This window comes from Podarcis melisellensis (assembly GCF_964234715.1).
Source record: "Podarcis melisellensis genome assembly, chromosome: 1".
Lineage (NCBI taxonomy): Eukaryota > Metazoa > Chordata > Lepidosauria > Squamata > Lacertidae > Podarcis > Podarcis melisellensis.
In genome coordinates, this window is record NC_138528.1 from 49,185,327 (window position 1) to 49,203,421 (window position 18,095).

At 38.6% G+C, this 18,095-nt stretch overlaps 1 protein-coding gene across 49 annotated transcripts in view; it reads right to left on the reverse strand.

Moving 5' to 3' along the window:
* MADD (MAP kinase activating death domain) overlaps positions 1-18,095 on the reverse strand; it is a 78,901-nt gene that overhangs the window by 13,834 nt on the left and 46,972 nt on the right. For 10 of the 49 annotated variants that reach the window (XM_081900542.1, XM_081900509.1, XM_081900534.1 and 7 more), the window contains 14 exons: positions 16,157-16,363; positions 14,113-14,166; positions 9,242-9,342; positions 8,825-8,908; positions 7,947-8,105; positions 7,363-7,471; positions 6,348-6,410; positions 5,829-5,949; positions 5,087-5,192; positions 4,610-4,720; positions 3,236-3,343; positions 2,985-3,149; positions 1,903-1,975; positions 282-388 (listed from right to left, as the gene is read on the reverse strand). In XM_081900542.1, coding sequence (XP_081756668.1) covers positions 282-388; positions 1,903-1,975; positions 2,985-3,149; positions 3,236-3,343; positions 4,610-4,720; positions 5,087-5,192; positions 5,829-5,949; positions 6,348-6,410; positions 7,363-7,471; positions 7,947-8,105; positions 8,825-8,908; positions 9,242-9,342; positions 14,113-14,166; positions 16,157-16,363 — 1,568 coding nt within the window. The remainder of the gene's footprint in view (positions 1-281; positions 389-1,902; positions 1,976-2,984; positions 3,150-3,235; positions 3,344-4,609; positions 4,721-5,086; positions 5,193-5,828; positions 5,950-6,347; positions 6,411-7,362; positions 7,472-7,946; positions 8,106-8,824; positions 8,909-9,241; positions 9,343-14,112; positions 14,167-16,156; positions 16,364-18,095) is intronic. The other 39 variants (XM_081900545.1, XM_081900526.1, XM_081900539.1 and 36 more) reach the window with 9 other exon arrangements.

Sequence of the window (18,095 nt, forward strand, 5' to 3'; positions counted from 1 at the left end):
TATGCTGGTTGCAGAAAAACTAAAGCTCATTTAAAGAATTATTTGGGTTAGGGCCATTATTTTTGTTGGTAATTTGTGAATTCTGCGTACTAGTATATAGAGTTAATATTTCATTCGGAGACAGATACTACATAATTTGAATACTAACTGAGATTCTCTTAACTGCGGAGGAAAATAATTGTCTTTCTCCTTCACCTCCCCAAGGGAAGAGGAAACACATTTATTGGTGCACTTTAAGAAGCTCCATGCTCAAATACTCTTGTTCAAGGGTTTTTTCCTACCTGACTGTGCATGAATTTCAGGTTAATCCCTTCCAGTGTGACTTGGAGAAGCCCCCCTTCACCAGTTTTCATATCCTGCACTGGGAATTCCCCACCCAGTTCGGGGCCTGCAATGTAAAAGGAAAACAGAAAAAAGGAGGAAAATGCTTCCCAATACAAAGTGATTTACGCACACAGAAAAACATAGGACACTGCATTTAGAGGAGGATCAAAGAAGCAAACCCGTTCCTCAAAACGGTGCCATAGCACATCTGATTTCTATAGCATGGATAACAATAAGCAATATAGAGATGCTAACTAGATGTCTGCAAAGACTGGTACTTTAGAGATCATGATATGTTTTGTCATTTATGCCTGTTAAATTCTTATGAAGGATAACCAAAGAGCTCTAGCCCTAAGCAGTAGCCTAGCATTTCATTATGTTACTATAAAGCATGGGTAGGCAAACCAAGGCCTGGGGGCCATATCCGGCCCATTCGCCTTCTAAATCCGGCCTGCGGATGGTCCGGGAATCAGTGTGTTTTTACATGAGTAGAATGTGCCCTTTAATGTAAAATGCATCTCTGGGTTATTTGTGGGGCCTGCCTGAAGTTTTTACATGAGTAGAATGTGTGCTTTTATATAAAATGCATCTCTGGGTTATTTGTGGGACCTGCCTGAAGTTTTTACATGAGTAGAATGTGTGCTTTTATATAAAATGCATCTCTGGGTTATTTGTGGGGCCTGTCTGGAGTTTTTACATGAGTAGAATGTGTGCTTTTATATAAAATGCATCTCTGGTTATTTGTGGGGCATAGGAATTCATTCTTTTTTTTCCAAAATATAGTCTGGCCCCCCAAAAGATCTGAGGGACAGTGGACCAGCCCCCTACTGAAAAAGTTTGCTGACCCCTGCTATAATGTCTCACTGACTCACAAGCCCCACAACACAAGGGCCAATCTGTTGATGTTCCTGCAACTTTGTACTGTTTTGTTCTGGCCTGACGGGTGACAATCTTGCTGACACTTGAACTGTTATTTTCAGTGTGGACAAATGATGTGCTAATGTTACACTTTAAACTGGGAGTGGTTTTAGTCTGCAGAATCATTTTGACAATCTTTCTGAGCAGGAGAAAGGCTCTGTGAGCAGGAAATAAGTGACATTTCCTTCATTTCCTTATAGGCTACCTACACACCTACGAGTTATTGAACATATATGGATTTTTAAAAAAATTCTGCAAATGTCTAAATGTGTAGCTGTGTACAATTTTTCTAGTGGAGCTTAAAACTTCTGCAAAGGATCAGGTGTGTATCTTGGAGGTGCTGGGAGATTTTGGGTCTTTAGGACATTTACGGGGCTTGGTGGAAGAGAAGATTCAAGAGCAACCATGTCCTAGTCATCTGGCTGCTCAGCTCAGTATCCCATTATTACAGCAATATCAGGGGAAATAAATAATGTTTATTTCTCCCCTGGCAATTCCTTGAAGGAAAGTCAAATTCCTTTCTGGCATCAGCATTTCCAGAGTGAAAAGGAGGGGTAGTATTTTCAGACCCTTTAATATAAAGGACAACACACACCCAAAAACTCTTTTAGAAAGTTGTGGCACTTGCCAAAGCTCATCTATGGCCGTTAAGGCTCTTACCAGGTTTTGTGCTTTGTTGTCTTGCCGCTGCTCGCTCCATACTGTCTTTTACACAATAATATAATTCCCGGCACTACAACGGATTAAAATAAATAAATAGGTTTTCTGCAGATACATAATGGAGATTCATAAAACGTAGAGCTAATACAGTGGCGAGAACGTAATAGCGCAAAGAATAATAAAGCATACAAACAAACATTTTTAAGTACATATTAATTATCTGCCACATTTCCTCCAAGCAGCTCAACTTCTTGAAGGAAAGTTGGGATACAATGTACAGGAAATAATAGTAGTATTTTAGACCATACTTTTAAAAATATTTGCTAAAAATAATAAAATGCGGTTATTTCAAAATACAACATTATTTTGAAATACGTTTGGGATGAAAGGATGAGGAACTTAAAAGGCAAGACATTTTTATGATTATTCTGTTTTAATGGCATTTTATGCTTTTTGCATTTGTAAATTTTCTTGAACTGATCTCTTATATGAGATTTATATGAGATTCTCTTATATGTATTTTTATAAACAAACAAACAGTGGTGTTTGGTCCACATATAAAGCTCTATTTTTTCTTTATTTTATTAAATTTATATCCCATCTTTCTTTAGTCATAGAATCTCATGATATAACTGTTTCCCTTACAAACAATTTGCAACAGCTGATTCTGAAATTCTCTATATGTGTGTAAATGAATGCTATCCAAATATGTTATTTTATTAAAACAAAGCACTGTAACTTCCTCATGTTACAGGCAAAAATGTTACATAGGTCTCCAGATCCAAGATGCATCTATCCCAACATAAACCCAAGATTAGGATGTGAGCATTTCAATAGCAATGTTCTACCCACATCTCTCCATTGGAAACTATGCTTAAAATTGCTGTTATGGGTGGAGAGTGGTGCAACTCAAACCATGGAAACAATATCTTGTGACACCACTTAAGAAAAGCTTCTCGCATTGTATGTCAGCTGCTGATTATCTCAGCATCAAAACTCTGCAGCAGATTCAAAGACAGATTAACATAAATGGTCCAGTAGAATACTAAGTCACTGTAAACAGAACACTGTAGAAAATGTACCTTTTTGGTGTAGAACTTATTCAATTGTGTCTCCTGGCCGTTCCTCCTCCAGAGACAAAGCACTTTTGTTTTGGGACAGTATGTCATGTTGATGAGCTTCTCATACCACCAGCGTTCATACACCGTGCCAATGTTACTCCTCAGCACAATGCAATCATCGCATACCTGGAGACGTATATATTATTACAGAGGGATCGCCATACAATCCAATTAACAGCAAACATTTTGTTAACTTTTAACCTGGTCTCTACCTCCATGAAGAAGATATCCCCTGTTGTGTCTGTGCCAGCATGTACAACAAATGTTTGCTTCTTGATATGTCTGCTGCCACTGGGTCGGATTTGGAGCTCCCTGCCATTCTAAAAAGAAGGAAAAATCCTATTAAAAACCTTCCACTTTAATATATACTTCAGCTTCAGCAAGTCATATCTCACCCATCTCCTGTAAGTAAAAGTAAAATTGGATTAAAACACTGAAAAGCAGCAAGTATTTTTTCAGTACTAGGGAGCAGTTTTCAGCCCCGTAAGGAGGAGGAATGGGGCACGTTTATGAGTTTGTACATGCTCCACCGATGTGCACAATGACCCAGAACAAGACCCCTGTGCAAATGGGGAGTTGACTATAACTCTGCACCCAAAGTTTTCAGAGTCAGAGGAGAATCTGGCTAGCTTGCACCCAATTTTGTTTTTAAAGCATACACTTAACACAATGTATCTACACACTGATGTAACATGCACATGCAACAACTATGCTTTCTAAAAACATGTGTATGGTGGGGGAGGCACAGCAAGCAAAAAGAACATGGGAAACCCATCAACTAATTTCTCTTTTAGTAGCACTATCAGAGAAGTAAAGATGGAATCCAGTGCTGTGCTCTTCCAATTGTTCTGTCTGCACAAGCATTGAAGCTTGCCAAGTGGAATGATTCCCCCCTCTCCCCTACAGCCGTTCTGAGGGTTCTCACTGAATCTCAGGATATAGCATCTTCAAAAAGCCCCAAAGACACCCACCCTAGAGAAGCAGCCAGCAACTACAGCAATAAAAAGAGCTGGTTTTCCCCCAGAAGCAGCTGGTTCAGTTCCTTACCCAGGCTTTTAACAAAACAAGAGATTAAGCCTAGAGAAGCTGCTTACCCATTCAGCTACTAAGGAGGAGTTTAGGAAGCAGCAGTTAGTGCCTCCAGTCCAGTAGGAAACTGGCAGACCCCAGCCCAGGCAACAGTGAGAAGGCAGCTTGTAGCAAGAATTTCCTTCTACAGCTCTTGAGAACAACACTATAAAAAGTTCAGAAAGATCTGACCTCTGTGTCTCCTGTCTTGAATAAAACAGGTGAGGAGTCTGATTTTCTGTCAAGCAAGGTATTGCTGAGTAAATCTATACCATCCAAAGATCTGGGTCCCACTAGCCCTTGCCATAAAAAGTACGTGCAGAAGGCAAGATATCAGAATGTTTCTATCTGCAGTATTTTAATCTTGTACACAATTTGTGAAATACATTATAAAAGAGGAACATAACTCTTTTCAGATTTGTAGCAATCAACACTGCCATTTGAACTGCAGTGAAAGATAATCCTCCTCTCCTATCGAAGGAACAGAGATATAGATACAGAGGTAGTCAAAGACTTACAATATTGGCAATTTTGTCGAGTATTTCATTTATTTCTTGACTATGCACTAGGCCAATGTGAGATTTTCCCATCAAACGGCGTACTTTCTTCCTAATATCGTTCTTGGACACCTACACAGCAAAATACAGCATTTGGTTACTGACATCTCCCTAAGCACTTGCATATAGATTTATATTTCAGTACATAGACAAGAGCTCATTTGCTGTGTTCCAAAGAGTTTAAACTACCATAGAAACAGGTCAATCAAGAGAATAAACAAGTAACTGCAGAAATCAAGTAAGAAGACATCCCATTGACCTAAAAACAAAGCAAAAACAAAGTATGACATTTCATTATTTCTGCAATTAATATGGGTTTCCTCTTGCATAGGGGGGTTAAAAAATTTGTGGCCACAGGAGACCCATATTTCTCCCATACCCTACCACAAGTCTCACAAAAATGTGCAAAAATTAAATTAAAATATGAAAAAATGGCACCTTCAACATAAGCATGTAGGCTATCATATTGTGAAGCAGCGTAGCCAATAAGCGGTCTTCGTCATCTTCTAAACGCTTCCGGTCATGTTCTCCTAGAGACAAATACCTACAAAAGGAACACACATGTACTTGAGTCTCTGATGGACTTTTAGCCACTAACTGCAAAGAAAGATGCAAAATGTTCTGCATCCTCTTCCTTCTTTTATCTTTTTTAATGGAATTAAATCTCTCCACATACCCAGTACCAGATGACCAGAAATTAAACTTAGCCTTAAGTTACATTTCCTTTTATAGGCCCAATATCAAAAGACAAGCAAAGGTTCAGGGAGGTCCAAGGTGGTGGGAGGGTTTTTTATTGGTTTGTGGGTTTTGTTCTTGCTTTTATCATGTATTTTGCATTTTTATATTGCATTTTATGTTGATATCCACCCAGAGATGTACGGATGAAGGGTGGCATACAAATTAAAATAAATAAATAAATAAATATTTCTAAAGACAGACTTTGTGTATAAAGAAAATTAAATTTGGAACAAAGTCTTAATTTTTTTTTAAAAAAAAGGTAGAAAAAATGTAATCTGTTTAATAAAAAAAACTCTAAGCAGTATACAGTACATAAATTGATATAAAGTAATTATTTATTTCAACAAATTTACTCAGAATAAAATCACATCCTGAATTCCCAGAAAGCAGTTAAATAAATAATGGAGAGTGAGTGAAAAATTGCAGAGAATTTGTAATTTACCTGTCAATCATCTCCTGAGGCCCCTGATCCATTCCCATTCCTTCTCTTTCCAACATCACAGCATCCAGGTAAGCATCTTCCCAGAACTGCATGTGGTCCCACAGGGTTGATCGTTCTTTGCCTAGATAGCAGAGAATAAATTAATCCAGAAGACCAATAATTTTGCAAAGAAAAAACCTTTTTCACCACAAGATGTGCCAAGTAATCAACACCACCATCATCATAGTACCACCACAGCAAAATCAGTTCTGTTAAACACACAACTGAGATCACAACAAGCCAGGAGAGGCAAGGTTCCCTGTCCTAACTCACTGTATATATTGCAAACATTTATGGTCCCATCTTGCTACCTTGCCTAAAGCAGTGCACCAACTTTATTGCGTTCTGTGTTATTGTTTTCCTCTATCAGTATTCACCAAATGCAGAATGCAGGAACAAGAAAAGAACAGTGGAGTGTATAGGAATACATGTGAGAAATCTTTTTAATACACACAGAAAAGCAAAAAGAAGAATTATTACTCATAGAGAAGGTTTCCATGGCAGCATCCTCTAATTGGTCCCAGACAGATCCTTTATCCCTCCCTTTATAGTTCCAAGCAAGCAGCAACATGGCAGCAAAGAGGAGAAATGAGACATATAACAAGACTGAGCAACCTTTCTGGAATAATGAGACTCAGGAGAAAAAGTGCAGTGAAAAACATGCTACATATTGCAATTGTGGTCGAAGGTCATGCCTCTTCTAATACATCAATATAGTCTGATCTTTAGCATACTGTGTTATGAAACAACTTCCCTGCTCAGGATACCATTTTAAATATACACTTGATTTGACAGCATGTACCTAATATGATAAATCTGTAGCCCACTGATTGAATGTGGCCCATGCAGCCTTCTGGCCTGAACCCCACCACCATCCTTGACCACATTTTCTTTGCTGCTGAGCCATAATCTCTTAACAGCTAAGCAGGTGGCAGGAAGGATAAATTCTTGCCACACAGCATAGAAGCATAGTGAGCGCCTTCTACCCTGAGCCCGAAATGTAACTTTTTATCAACTGGGCAACGAGGGGTCGGGACAGAACCATCATGGACTGCATGTACCTCATGCTGGAAACTTTGAGGGTGATTGCACCCTCCACAAATCAACAACTTTCCACCGCCACAACCAAATGTCTGGATTTTCACTTCTACTTTAGAGTTTTGTTTTCTTACTTTTGGGTTCAAAAAAATAGGGGTCGTCTTATACATGGGGGCGTCTTATACAAAGAAAAATATGGTATACTAAAGACAAGCACTTCTTATAAAATGTTTTGAAGAAAACCGTGAGTTTTTAGCTGATGATCTATCTATGGTATGTTAGAGAATTCAAAACTCATCTATGGAGGTTTCACTTCAGTAGATCGGATTGTTGGTCTTTTAATTTCTTTTTGTTTAGAAAATACTACGAAGAAGATCAACATGTTAAATGCTATTTCACTAAAATAGCCTATGCTTTGAACAAATTTGCTTCAAACAAAATAAATGTCAACACGTACCCAGAAGACCCTCATAGAGATAAACCCGTAGGCTTGCATCTTCTGGTGCTCTCCCAGGACTGCTGCTTTTATTGTCTTTCATGGTCTGCTTCAAGCTATGAGATTTACCCTTTAAAAAAAGAATTTTAAATGCCAGTTTAATCAGGCATGTTCTATTGCTCTGCATATTCAACTACCAAGATTATTCTGCAAGCAATATATATTCCTTGTAAACAGAAAGATAATTCAGAAGGTAAAAAGTGGACAGCAGAAAAAGCTTAAGCCACCTCTCAAATTCAACTCAGTTCAAAGATACTTCATTGTCATGATATAACATTAGAGGCCTTTAAGATTTCCAAAGGTCTTTAAGAGGTTTATCACTTTAAGCCAATTTGCACTTACAAGGTCAATGTGCTTGCCACATATGTAATTGAGTTTGCAGTGCATGCACACCCTGGAATATATATGCTGGCTCAGAATTGCTGATACTTCTTCACTAAGGATGGACCATTTCTAATGTGATCGCTTTCCATAAACTAATAGGTCTTTTACCCTACCCACCATCACTACAATAATTCCTAAGCAAAACCAAAGCATGTTCTTACAAAGATGGTGCTAGTTGCTGAATTTGTCTCAATCTCACTGTCTGACACGGTGCCTCGTGATCCTGTCAGATTTCCACCACTTTCTCCACCAAGGCCATCACCAGCATTGCTGCTCAAATCACTATCTGCTCCTAATGTCTCCCCAGAGCTGTTGCTCACCTGAAGAGGAAAACAAACTGTTTAAATGGTCAGTCCTTTATTCAATGTGAGTAGTTAATGTGGAGACAAAGATTTATTCAGAGTGCCACTCCAGAGAAAGCTAAATCTCAATAATTCCTGCATCCCAACCAAACGTAAAGGGGCAGGTTTTTGCTAACTCATGTTACATTGGGACCCAGCACAGTATACTTTAGAATGTAAAGTGACTATTTGCAGGGCACTGTGTTTAATGTTTTAATGCTTTTTTTCTTTTTTAGAGCTTCAGTCATTAAAAATAAAAGGCTGGGCCTCAACTTTTAAATTAACATTAGGAGGAAGTCAGATTCAATTTTTTTAAAGAAAAAGAACACTAATAAATGTCTATTCTTTGGCCCAACAGGACAATTTAAGATAACTGTAGACATTGCCACAATCATTAATTTACAACAACTATTTTCCAAAAATAAATGTCACAATTTAACAATATAAACACAAATAAAATATGTAAGTTTACAAAACAGTAGCAGTGGATAGGATCCCCATACCTACCAGAGCATTTTATGTACAATTGGGGGACATGATTAAATGTAAAACAGGAGAAGGATGGAGTGTATGCCCTAGAGATGCACTCGGCGCTTGCAATTTACACAGGTGCTGAGTGAGAAAGTGCATGCAAATGATCAAGCCTGAAAAACACCACTAAAATAAAGCACAAACATTCCACTTCAGCCATGCCCTACCACTGTGCTAACTTCAGAGTCTTGGCTGGTGCTTCGGATCATAACAGCAGGTCCCACACTTGCCACAGAATCCAAATCACTCTTCTGAAATCATGAACAAAGAAGAAGAAAAATAATGCACATTAGTCATTACTATTTCTGCTTGGAGACTTGGACCACACATTGTATTTGGGCCCAGACTACTAAGGAACTGCAAATCTCATGCCTCATGTTTCTAGCTTCCCAGAATCAACAACACTGGAACATGTGTTGCTTTCACATAATTATCAATGCTTCCCCAAAGTGAGTACACGCCCCCCCCCCCCATGAAAACCAGAATCTATGGACAAGGGCACAAGGAATTCTCACTATTCTACCCCCATGTCAAACTCCTTGAGGCATTTCTCAAATAATAAATAAAATGTTCAAGACACTCACATGAGAGCTGGAAGTTAAGCTCAACCCACTATCTGCACTGATCTGGGATTTCTTCTCATCTGTCTCCCCCAGATCATGAGAGTGTTTTTTACCTTCTGACCCTAAAGAGAGGGAAAGTGATATTTCATTACTGTGAACAAGAAAATGAAAGAACCAGAAGGCAAATGATCGCTTTGGTGCATGAGAATTACCAAGGGGGGGAACCAGAGGATCTTCTCCTGTACTCTTGAAATAGCATCAACCAGAAATATAGCCTGGCTGGTTGCAGCCACCATTCTGTCCAATACATAAATGCACCTGAGAAGCAGACCAACTGCCTTAAACAGTCACCCATTGGAGAAAGGAAAAGGGGAAAAGAGACAAAGCAGGCACCAGACAGATTCCAGTTAATACAAGGCATGCCAAACGGTCGACACATGACTCTGGAAAGCCACTTCCTTATGTCACAGATACAAGATTGCTTTTGTTGCTGTTTGCTTTTTGGAGAGGGGCAGATCTTATTGCTGGACACTTGGTACTTAATCTAATATGCTACCATCTACGGCCAAAGTTATTATTTTTCTCATGTTCACCAAGTGACTCATGGTGTAACCATCCAAACAGTCGGCAATAATCATCTGCATACCAGAAATGAGAGCTTCAAATGGGACATTTTGGGGCAAAATAGCAATATTATACAGTCATTGTAGGGATGTATTACATGGCTCTCCAGAGTTTGTAACAACAAAGGTGAAGCAGTGAGTTTCAGCTGCTACGAAGACATGCATTCATCATCCCACCCTATCCATCAAGAAAACAAATGGTGAAGGGATTTATGCCATGATCATGCAGCTTCATGTTTTTTACCCTCCCGTGATGAGATGAAAGACAGAAAGAAAATGGATGAGAGGAGAGACAGAATTGAGAAGGGTTTGGAAGCTGTGTGCAATGGAAATAAGGAGGCAGGAGAAGAATACACTGCAGACTACACAGGTCACCATTAAGAGCTCGAAGGGAGAAGAGACTGAATACAACCCTTCTGCCATAGCCATATCTGCCAACCGTTCCTTAACAGGGACACATGACCAGCAGCTGGAGGATTTTATTTTATTGCAGATCTAGGATGTGTACAAATAATGATGTGTGGCAACTCTATGTACACAATACAGCAATACCTTACATACCACTAAATATGATGAACTAAGAGTTAGGAGTGCAAGTGGGATGTATGATGTCTATCACTAGATACTGCCAACATCAGAAAAAGTGAAACAATGTGCAAGAGAGAAAGAAAAATTATATATATGGTGCGCGTGAAAAAAAGACTATTGGTGTGCATTTTTGAGATGACCATATTATTCATGAAGGTAGAATTGTCAAAAAGATGGGCAGCTTATCCCAAAGGTTGTATATACTAGCTATGGAGTATATTTAAAGAGAGGGTTTTATATAGAACATTCCAAAAATCAACTGGCATTTATAAACCTGACTTTAACATACATTTCCAGACTATGTTAGTACTTAGTTAGTACTTCAAACCCCTAAATGTTAATTACAGGGGGCACGTTAATAATTAATTTTTATTTTTATATTTAAATCCTTGTTATATTCATATTGTCCCTTGTATTTCTGATATTTTTTATGATCTATGATATTGTGTGTGTTGACGCTGGTCTGTGACCGTATTAATAAATTCATTCATTTATGTTAGTACTTAGATGCCTCTAACTATGATGCTAGAAGTAATAGAAAATGGAATCATGAAATTCATTGGACTTGTTTTCAGATTCTGTCACAACTAAGGTACATTAGCAACAGATTCTTTTTTTAAAAAATACCTTTAATCAGTCAAAAGCATGATTTAAAAAGGTGTTATGAAAACACTAACTGGTTAATTTACATATTATTCCAATCAATTTAATAAGCACATAATTTAACTGTGGATTTTTAATCATACTAAAGGTTATGACTGACTGTTATTCACAGTTAAGCACTGTGAATGAATATTCACGGTTCAAGGCACTGCTGGAAACAAAGTTATACATACAGAGAAGGCAATTCCTTCAAAATGACTTATCTGTATGGATTAGCCAAAAATATACCTTTGTCAATCATACTCAGAAGTTCCTTTGTATTTCAGCTAATTGATCGCACAACAGAGAGAGTTAGTTAAGTGAGGAGGGGGGAAAACAAACCTTTAATACTTGGTCAGTCTAAGTCAAAAGTCCATAAAGATGGGAAATAGCTATTTCTTTAAATAAAAAACCCTACACAAAGTTATATTTGACTTGAATGACTACATTTCAAAGATTAAGTGACTAAAAGGGCATAAAGACCATATTCCAGGGAACAGGGAACACTTAAATTTCACAGAAATCAAGGGGAGTTAAAGTTCCATTCTATACACATTTGTCTGGAAGAAACCCCTATGAGACTAATGCCTGAGTTGATATGCATTGGATTACACTGCACAGCATTCAAATAACACAATTAAATTATTTGACTTCTCAGCAATCACTGGCCCAATTAAAGGTAATTTTGCTGAGGAAGGGTCACTTTTACAGAGTCTAGTTTTAAAACATTCTGCTATCAGAATGAGGCAAAGGCTCCTCCAAGTCTCTTCTACTTCTTCAGTTAAGTATGGAAGTAACGTCTCCACCTAAATACGGAAGTTCTCAAAAAACATGGGCACAGACTTCAGAGATCCCCAGTCTATTAGAATAATTGTCTATTACTTATAAGATGGGATATGGCATAATAAAAACATCCTTGAACGTTTCCCCACTAGCCTGTCTTTTAAAAGGAGTATTCTTTAAAAGAACCTAGGACCAGCAATGACTAAATCTGGCCAGCTTACTTTATGAAGTAAACAGGCGTCTTGGTTACATACTTCTATAATGTGAATTGATATCTTCTCTATACAACCCAACAAACTTTATATTCACAGTATTTAAGTAGTGATACTCCTTTTTGTGTATTCTCAGTGTGTTCTCTAAAGAATTATAAAATAAGATTTCTATAGATGCTATAAAATAAGCTACTACAGTGGACGCTTGGGTTGCGAACGGGATCCATGCGGGAGGCACGTTCGCAACCCGCAATGAGCGGGATCGTGATTCGGCGCTTCTGCACAAAGTGTGATTTAGCGCTTCTGCGCATGCGCCGAAACCCGGAAGTAACCCATTCCAGTACTTCTGGGTTCGGTGCGCTGCGCAACCCGAAAATGAGCAACCTGAAGCGTCTGTAACCCAAGGTATGACTCTATACATAAGTTCTTAACCCGAGGTATCACTGTATAGTAGAAACAGATAGAAATACTATACAATGTTGCTTCTGTAGTTATGTCAGCAATATTTTTTTCAAATATTCAGTAAGTGGCATATTATAGGATAAACTATATGTTACACTAGAGTTAGGATAAACTGTATGTTACACTGCAGAAATTCAACTGCCTCTCCTTCTTTACAAAGAGCCTGTAGGCACTTTGAAGTGGAGGAGAAGGAACATGGGAAGGCTGGTGGGAGAGTTTCAACCCTTCCCCAATAGCCTATTTTCACCTGAAACTGCAGGGAGCAATCTACTATCACTTTCTACTTTATTCAGGTGCTACTGAAAAGGAATCAGATAGATATATCAATATAGTTTTAAAAATCACACACCGTATAGTGAAGATACAGTTTGTAAATTTAAGAAGTTGCAATTTAAGAATGTAAGAAAATTTGAGAAGAATATTGACAAGCTAAAATGTGTGCAGAGGAGGGTGTCCAAGATGATCAAGGGTCTGAAAATCTGGATCATCCAAGATGATCAAGGGTCTGGAAATCAAAGCTTATGAGGAACTGTTGAGGGAGTTGAGTATGTTTAGCCTTGAAAAGAGAAGACTGAGAGAAGATATAATAGCCATCTTCAAATATTTAAAGGACTGTCACACAGAAGCTGGAGCAAGCTTGTTTATGCCTGCTCTGGAGAGTAGAACCTGAACCAATGGGTTCAAGTTAGAAGAAAGAAGATTCCAACTAAACATCAGGAAAAACTTTCCAGCAGTAAGAGATGTTCAACAATGTAGCGGTCTCTCTTGTTGGAGGTTTTTAACCAGTGGCTGGATGGCCATCTCTCATGCATGCTTTAGCTGAGATTCCTTCACTGCAGGGGTGGGAACAGATGATCCTTAGGGTCACCTCCAAGTCTACAATTCTATGACTCTGTTATTCTAACTATGTGCATTATTAAGCACTATCAGTTTTATGCATTTGACAACAACAACAAAAGCAGAATGTTGAAGTGGGGCTTAGCTGGACATTCCACTCTTTTGTCCCAAGGGTGGGAATCAAAGAACAACAACCTAGAAAACAATACATCATCTCTGTGGATGGAGAACTTCACATTCCATTTCCAGTCAACCACCATTCTTCATATTAATCCCCAAGGTTACTCCCAACCTCATACAAAATAATCATCAAACAATAATTGTGGACCTTTCACATTGGACTTGAACTTTACATTTTATATCTGCTATTGGTTAAGAATTCAGGACAAACATATCTTTACACAGAACACTCCATTATGCACATATTGCAGAAAACGTTGGTTTACCACCAAAGAGGGATTACAATTTCATGGGGGAAAGACTGACCAAAATTTAATTTATAATTCAGTGGTAAGGAAGGATTTGAAACTTGGCTGGAAGAGACTGTATTTTCCCCCTCTCCTTTCCTGATACAAAAAGGGCTATTCAGTGAACCCCAACACTAGATTTCTTTAAGAAATAGTGACCTCCTTTGTCTGCCCTATGGCTCATGTGGCATGGGTGTTCAATCAAAGGCTTAGAGAGTTGGCAGTTATGGGGAGGCTTGGAGGAGTGTCAAGTTTCTGTCCTTTTATCATATTCTTACTCAGTTTTTCCAAAGCTTTTTGCTTTGACACTTCGTTGTGCTTGTTCCACAATTCTACTCAAGATGCAATGTAAGCAGGAGAGAAAGACAGAAAAAATGTCAGATGCTGATCAGAGGCGGAAATGGAAAATAAAAATAAAAAATAAGCCACCCAATCCTGCAGTACCAAAGCAGAAATTAATGATAACTGGCATGTGAATAATTAATCACATCTTCAGTCAGAACAGGGTAGAGACTTCCATCGCCTTCATTCACAAGATTTCAAAATTAATACCTATATATAATTAACTGGCTGAGTAGAACAGCTAAGTGAGACTCACCTACCTGATCTCATTTGCCTTCACAGAAATGACAGATTAAAAAGAGACAGTGTCAGGTTCTTTATGTCCAACATTTAAAGTTTCTTATCAGTGGGTTACACAAAGAATACAGTATGTATTTTATGTATCAATGCGCCCCAAACCACCAAAGATATTTCAATTCAAAGTGTAATAAGGGATAAGAAAAACTATTTCTATAAACACTAAAAAAACTATGTAAAAAAACAATTAGTTTGGGTCTGAATATGCCTGTAATAACCACTGGGCTTCTTCTAGCTTTATGTATGTTAACTATATCAGACTCCAAATCATTTTCATCAGGGCAAAAAGAACAGCAAAAAATGGGGAGGGGATCTAAAAAAGAAATACACACCATTCTGTTCAAATGATACCCTAAATTTTCATCCCTGTGGCAGAAAACTTCAGATAATTCCAGATGCTGGCCCAATGGGCCAGTGGCAGAATCATAATAAGCTGAATGGAAATTCAAGTTGGAAATGCATTACTGTATTTTAATATTTTGTTGGAAGCCACCCAGACTGGCTGGGAAAGCCCAGCCGGATGGGCGGGGTATAAATAATAAATTATAGGAAGGAAGAAGCTAGGAATGCTACAAAGTAAGAAGCAAACTCAGTTCTTACAAGAGCAGAGAAAGATAAGTGCAGAAAGTTTCTTCTGCTATGGAAACAGGGTATGGGAAAGCACAGATAGAATTGGGAGAGGAAACAGACACAGAACACTTCAGAGCAATTCAGGATTTGTCTGCAGTAGGAGAAAGACAGCTAATTATAATTCATCCAGAAAACCTAATCAATTTCCCCATGCTTTATTTGATGGAACAACACCAAATAAACAAACAGCGATAAGCACATTCAAACTGAAAATGAGATTTCTGGAGGCTCCCTCCATTCCCTGGTGCTATTATTTATTAAAGGTATACACACCATGGCTGCCCTTCTTTCCCCATCCATCACAATTCTGCTTGCTCCCTATGCACATTGGTACAGAAAGTTACTGTATCCATCACAGGGAATTCATCTCAAACTATGGGAGGGGAGTCATGCTTCAGAAACCCATCTGACAAATATGTTTGCAATTATATAGTTGTCTTTGCACAATCTCTTGAGACTGGGTAGGCTGGATGGTGAGTGAACATAGCAAAAAGTATTATATTTGTTCTTGTAGGTTTTGCTTTGGTGGAAAATATAAGATTATACATTATACAGAAACACCCACAGCACAAGGGCTAGAATTGAAGATGAATGAACATGAAGTCCAAAGCTGCAATCCTGCACACTTGTACTTGGGAGCAGATCCCCAGAAATCAATGGCATAGTACTGGGCCATTTTCCTCTCAATAGTAATTTGTTTTTTGGCAACTAGTCCCTGGTGCACACACTCCCAAGAAACTGTTTCCATTACAGACCAGACTATTCTGCCTGTAAGACTATGTGAACAATGATTAAAGTTCCCTATGCCAGCATCATATGGCTATCTCCACTAGCCTGGCCATAAAATTCCAAAAAGCATAGAAACACCAGAAATGCTTAGCCAATATTTCTCCAAGCTGTGAGAAGAGCATATATGAATAGTCTTTGCAGTCCGAGTGAGAGTGAAGCACATTACTGCAGCAATGATAAGGCAAATGTTTCAATGGGAAAGATGCAATCAGATTCTAATGCAGTGCACATTTTCCTGCATTCCATATACACATAAATACACACCAATAGAAGCTACAAAATTTTCCTCCTTTAGACTCCTTGTGTCAAACTCCCTTGGCCCTTTCCCTGCAGGGCTTGGGGCCCTTGGCATGAGCTGGGGTACTGGCAGTTGCACCTTGGGTTTCGGTTCAACCCTCGTGGCTAACATAGGGTCCTTGCCAACCGGAGTGATTGCTCCCTCTGTTGGGCTTCGTTTTCTTTTTTCTGGCTCTTTAAAAGAAAGGAGGAGAGAGAAATCAGCAGCCAAAAAAAGAAAAACACATACCAGCAATGGTAAAAATGGAAGGATTAAGAAAAAAAATGGGAGAAGAGAACAGAAGAAAAAGATGGTTCTGATGGCGTTAATCATTTGTTTACAGATAATGAAAAAACAGCTCTCACATTTAGATCTCAAAATCAATGTTCAAAAGCAGTGCTCAAAACACAGGGTCTGAAGGCTTCGTACCTAGTACCTCAAAGTACATTTCTCACACAAGATTGACTGGCTAAAATTTGCTTCAGAAGACTTTCTGCAGGAAAGTCTAAGATCCAGTAAGTAGTACTATGTTATGGATTTAAACAAATTTAATACTGGGCAATATCAAACTACATCTCATAAGGGAATCCCTTTGCTCTGTCCCAGCTTCTGCCAACCTAGCAGTTTGAAAGCATACCAGTGCAAGTAGATAAATAGGTATTGCTGCTGTTGGAAGGTAAACGGCGTTTCCATGCGCTCTGATTTCCATCACGGTGTTCCGTTGTGCCAGAAGCGGTTTAGTGATGCTGGCCACATGGCCCAGAAAGCTGTCTGTGGACAAATGCCAACTCCCACGGCCTGAAGCACGATGAGCACCGCACCCCATAGTTGCCTTTGACTGGACTTAACTGTCTAGGGGTCCTTTATCTTTACTTTACTAATAATTATTAATAATTCCAGCTCTTTGTCTTTCTAGTTCTCATGGCAAGTTTCACAATGTAAAGAAAAACCAGTTGTGCTGGGGTACCACATGGATACTAGATTTAGATAATACTGCATACTGTTCTTTGCAACCCTCTCACCTCCCACACTCCACCAACAAGGATGTACCCTTTTAAATTTCTCAACCTCCAGTAAAATTTGAATGGGTGCCAGAAGCTCCCTGTATATAATGTTTCCTCCCCCCCCCCCAATCATAAGCTTGATAAGGCAAGACACTGGGTAACAGGAGTGGGGAATGGCTGGCCCTCCATATGTTGCTGAATTACAACACCCAGCAAGCCTGGTCAGTGATGATGGGAGCTGTAGTTCTCATCAAGCACAAGGTCTGTATGCAAAATGAAAGTATATTATACACTAAATATCTCAATGCAAAGGATAATATAACACAAAATAATACAGACTCAAAAAATATATGTACAGTCTCAAATCAATCTTGGAGATATATATGCCATCTTACAAATTACTATTCAATGTCTCTGAGTTCAAGAGTACAACTGTAATGTACTGAAGGGAGCTGTAGTTCAGCAATATCTGGAGGGCCAATGGTTCCCCACACCTGCCATTTATATACACCATGGCCCTTACATACAACTGTATCATCCCGACTGTACTTAATAAATAAGTGCTATTGGGGCATGTGCCGTTTCCTTAAGCAGCTAAATATTTGCACTTCTTCTCATGGCTGAACTGCTGAAATGAAATTAATTCAGACAAACATTTGGGTGTGCCAATGAAAACAAAGTAACGGCATTCTGTACTGGAGTTGACTGAAAATACATTAATCATTTTCTCCATGAAACTCCATGAATTATAGATGCAATTCAAAATACTTATTCCAATAATTACTCAAAACCTAAAGCTGTGATAAAATAAATGTGATTATTTGTTGTGCCAGAAAGTCAGACTAGCTCAGCTCTACAACAAGTAGGGCATTTCACAGATTTACATTCATTTATTTTATATATTTCATTAGTTTATCCCATT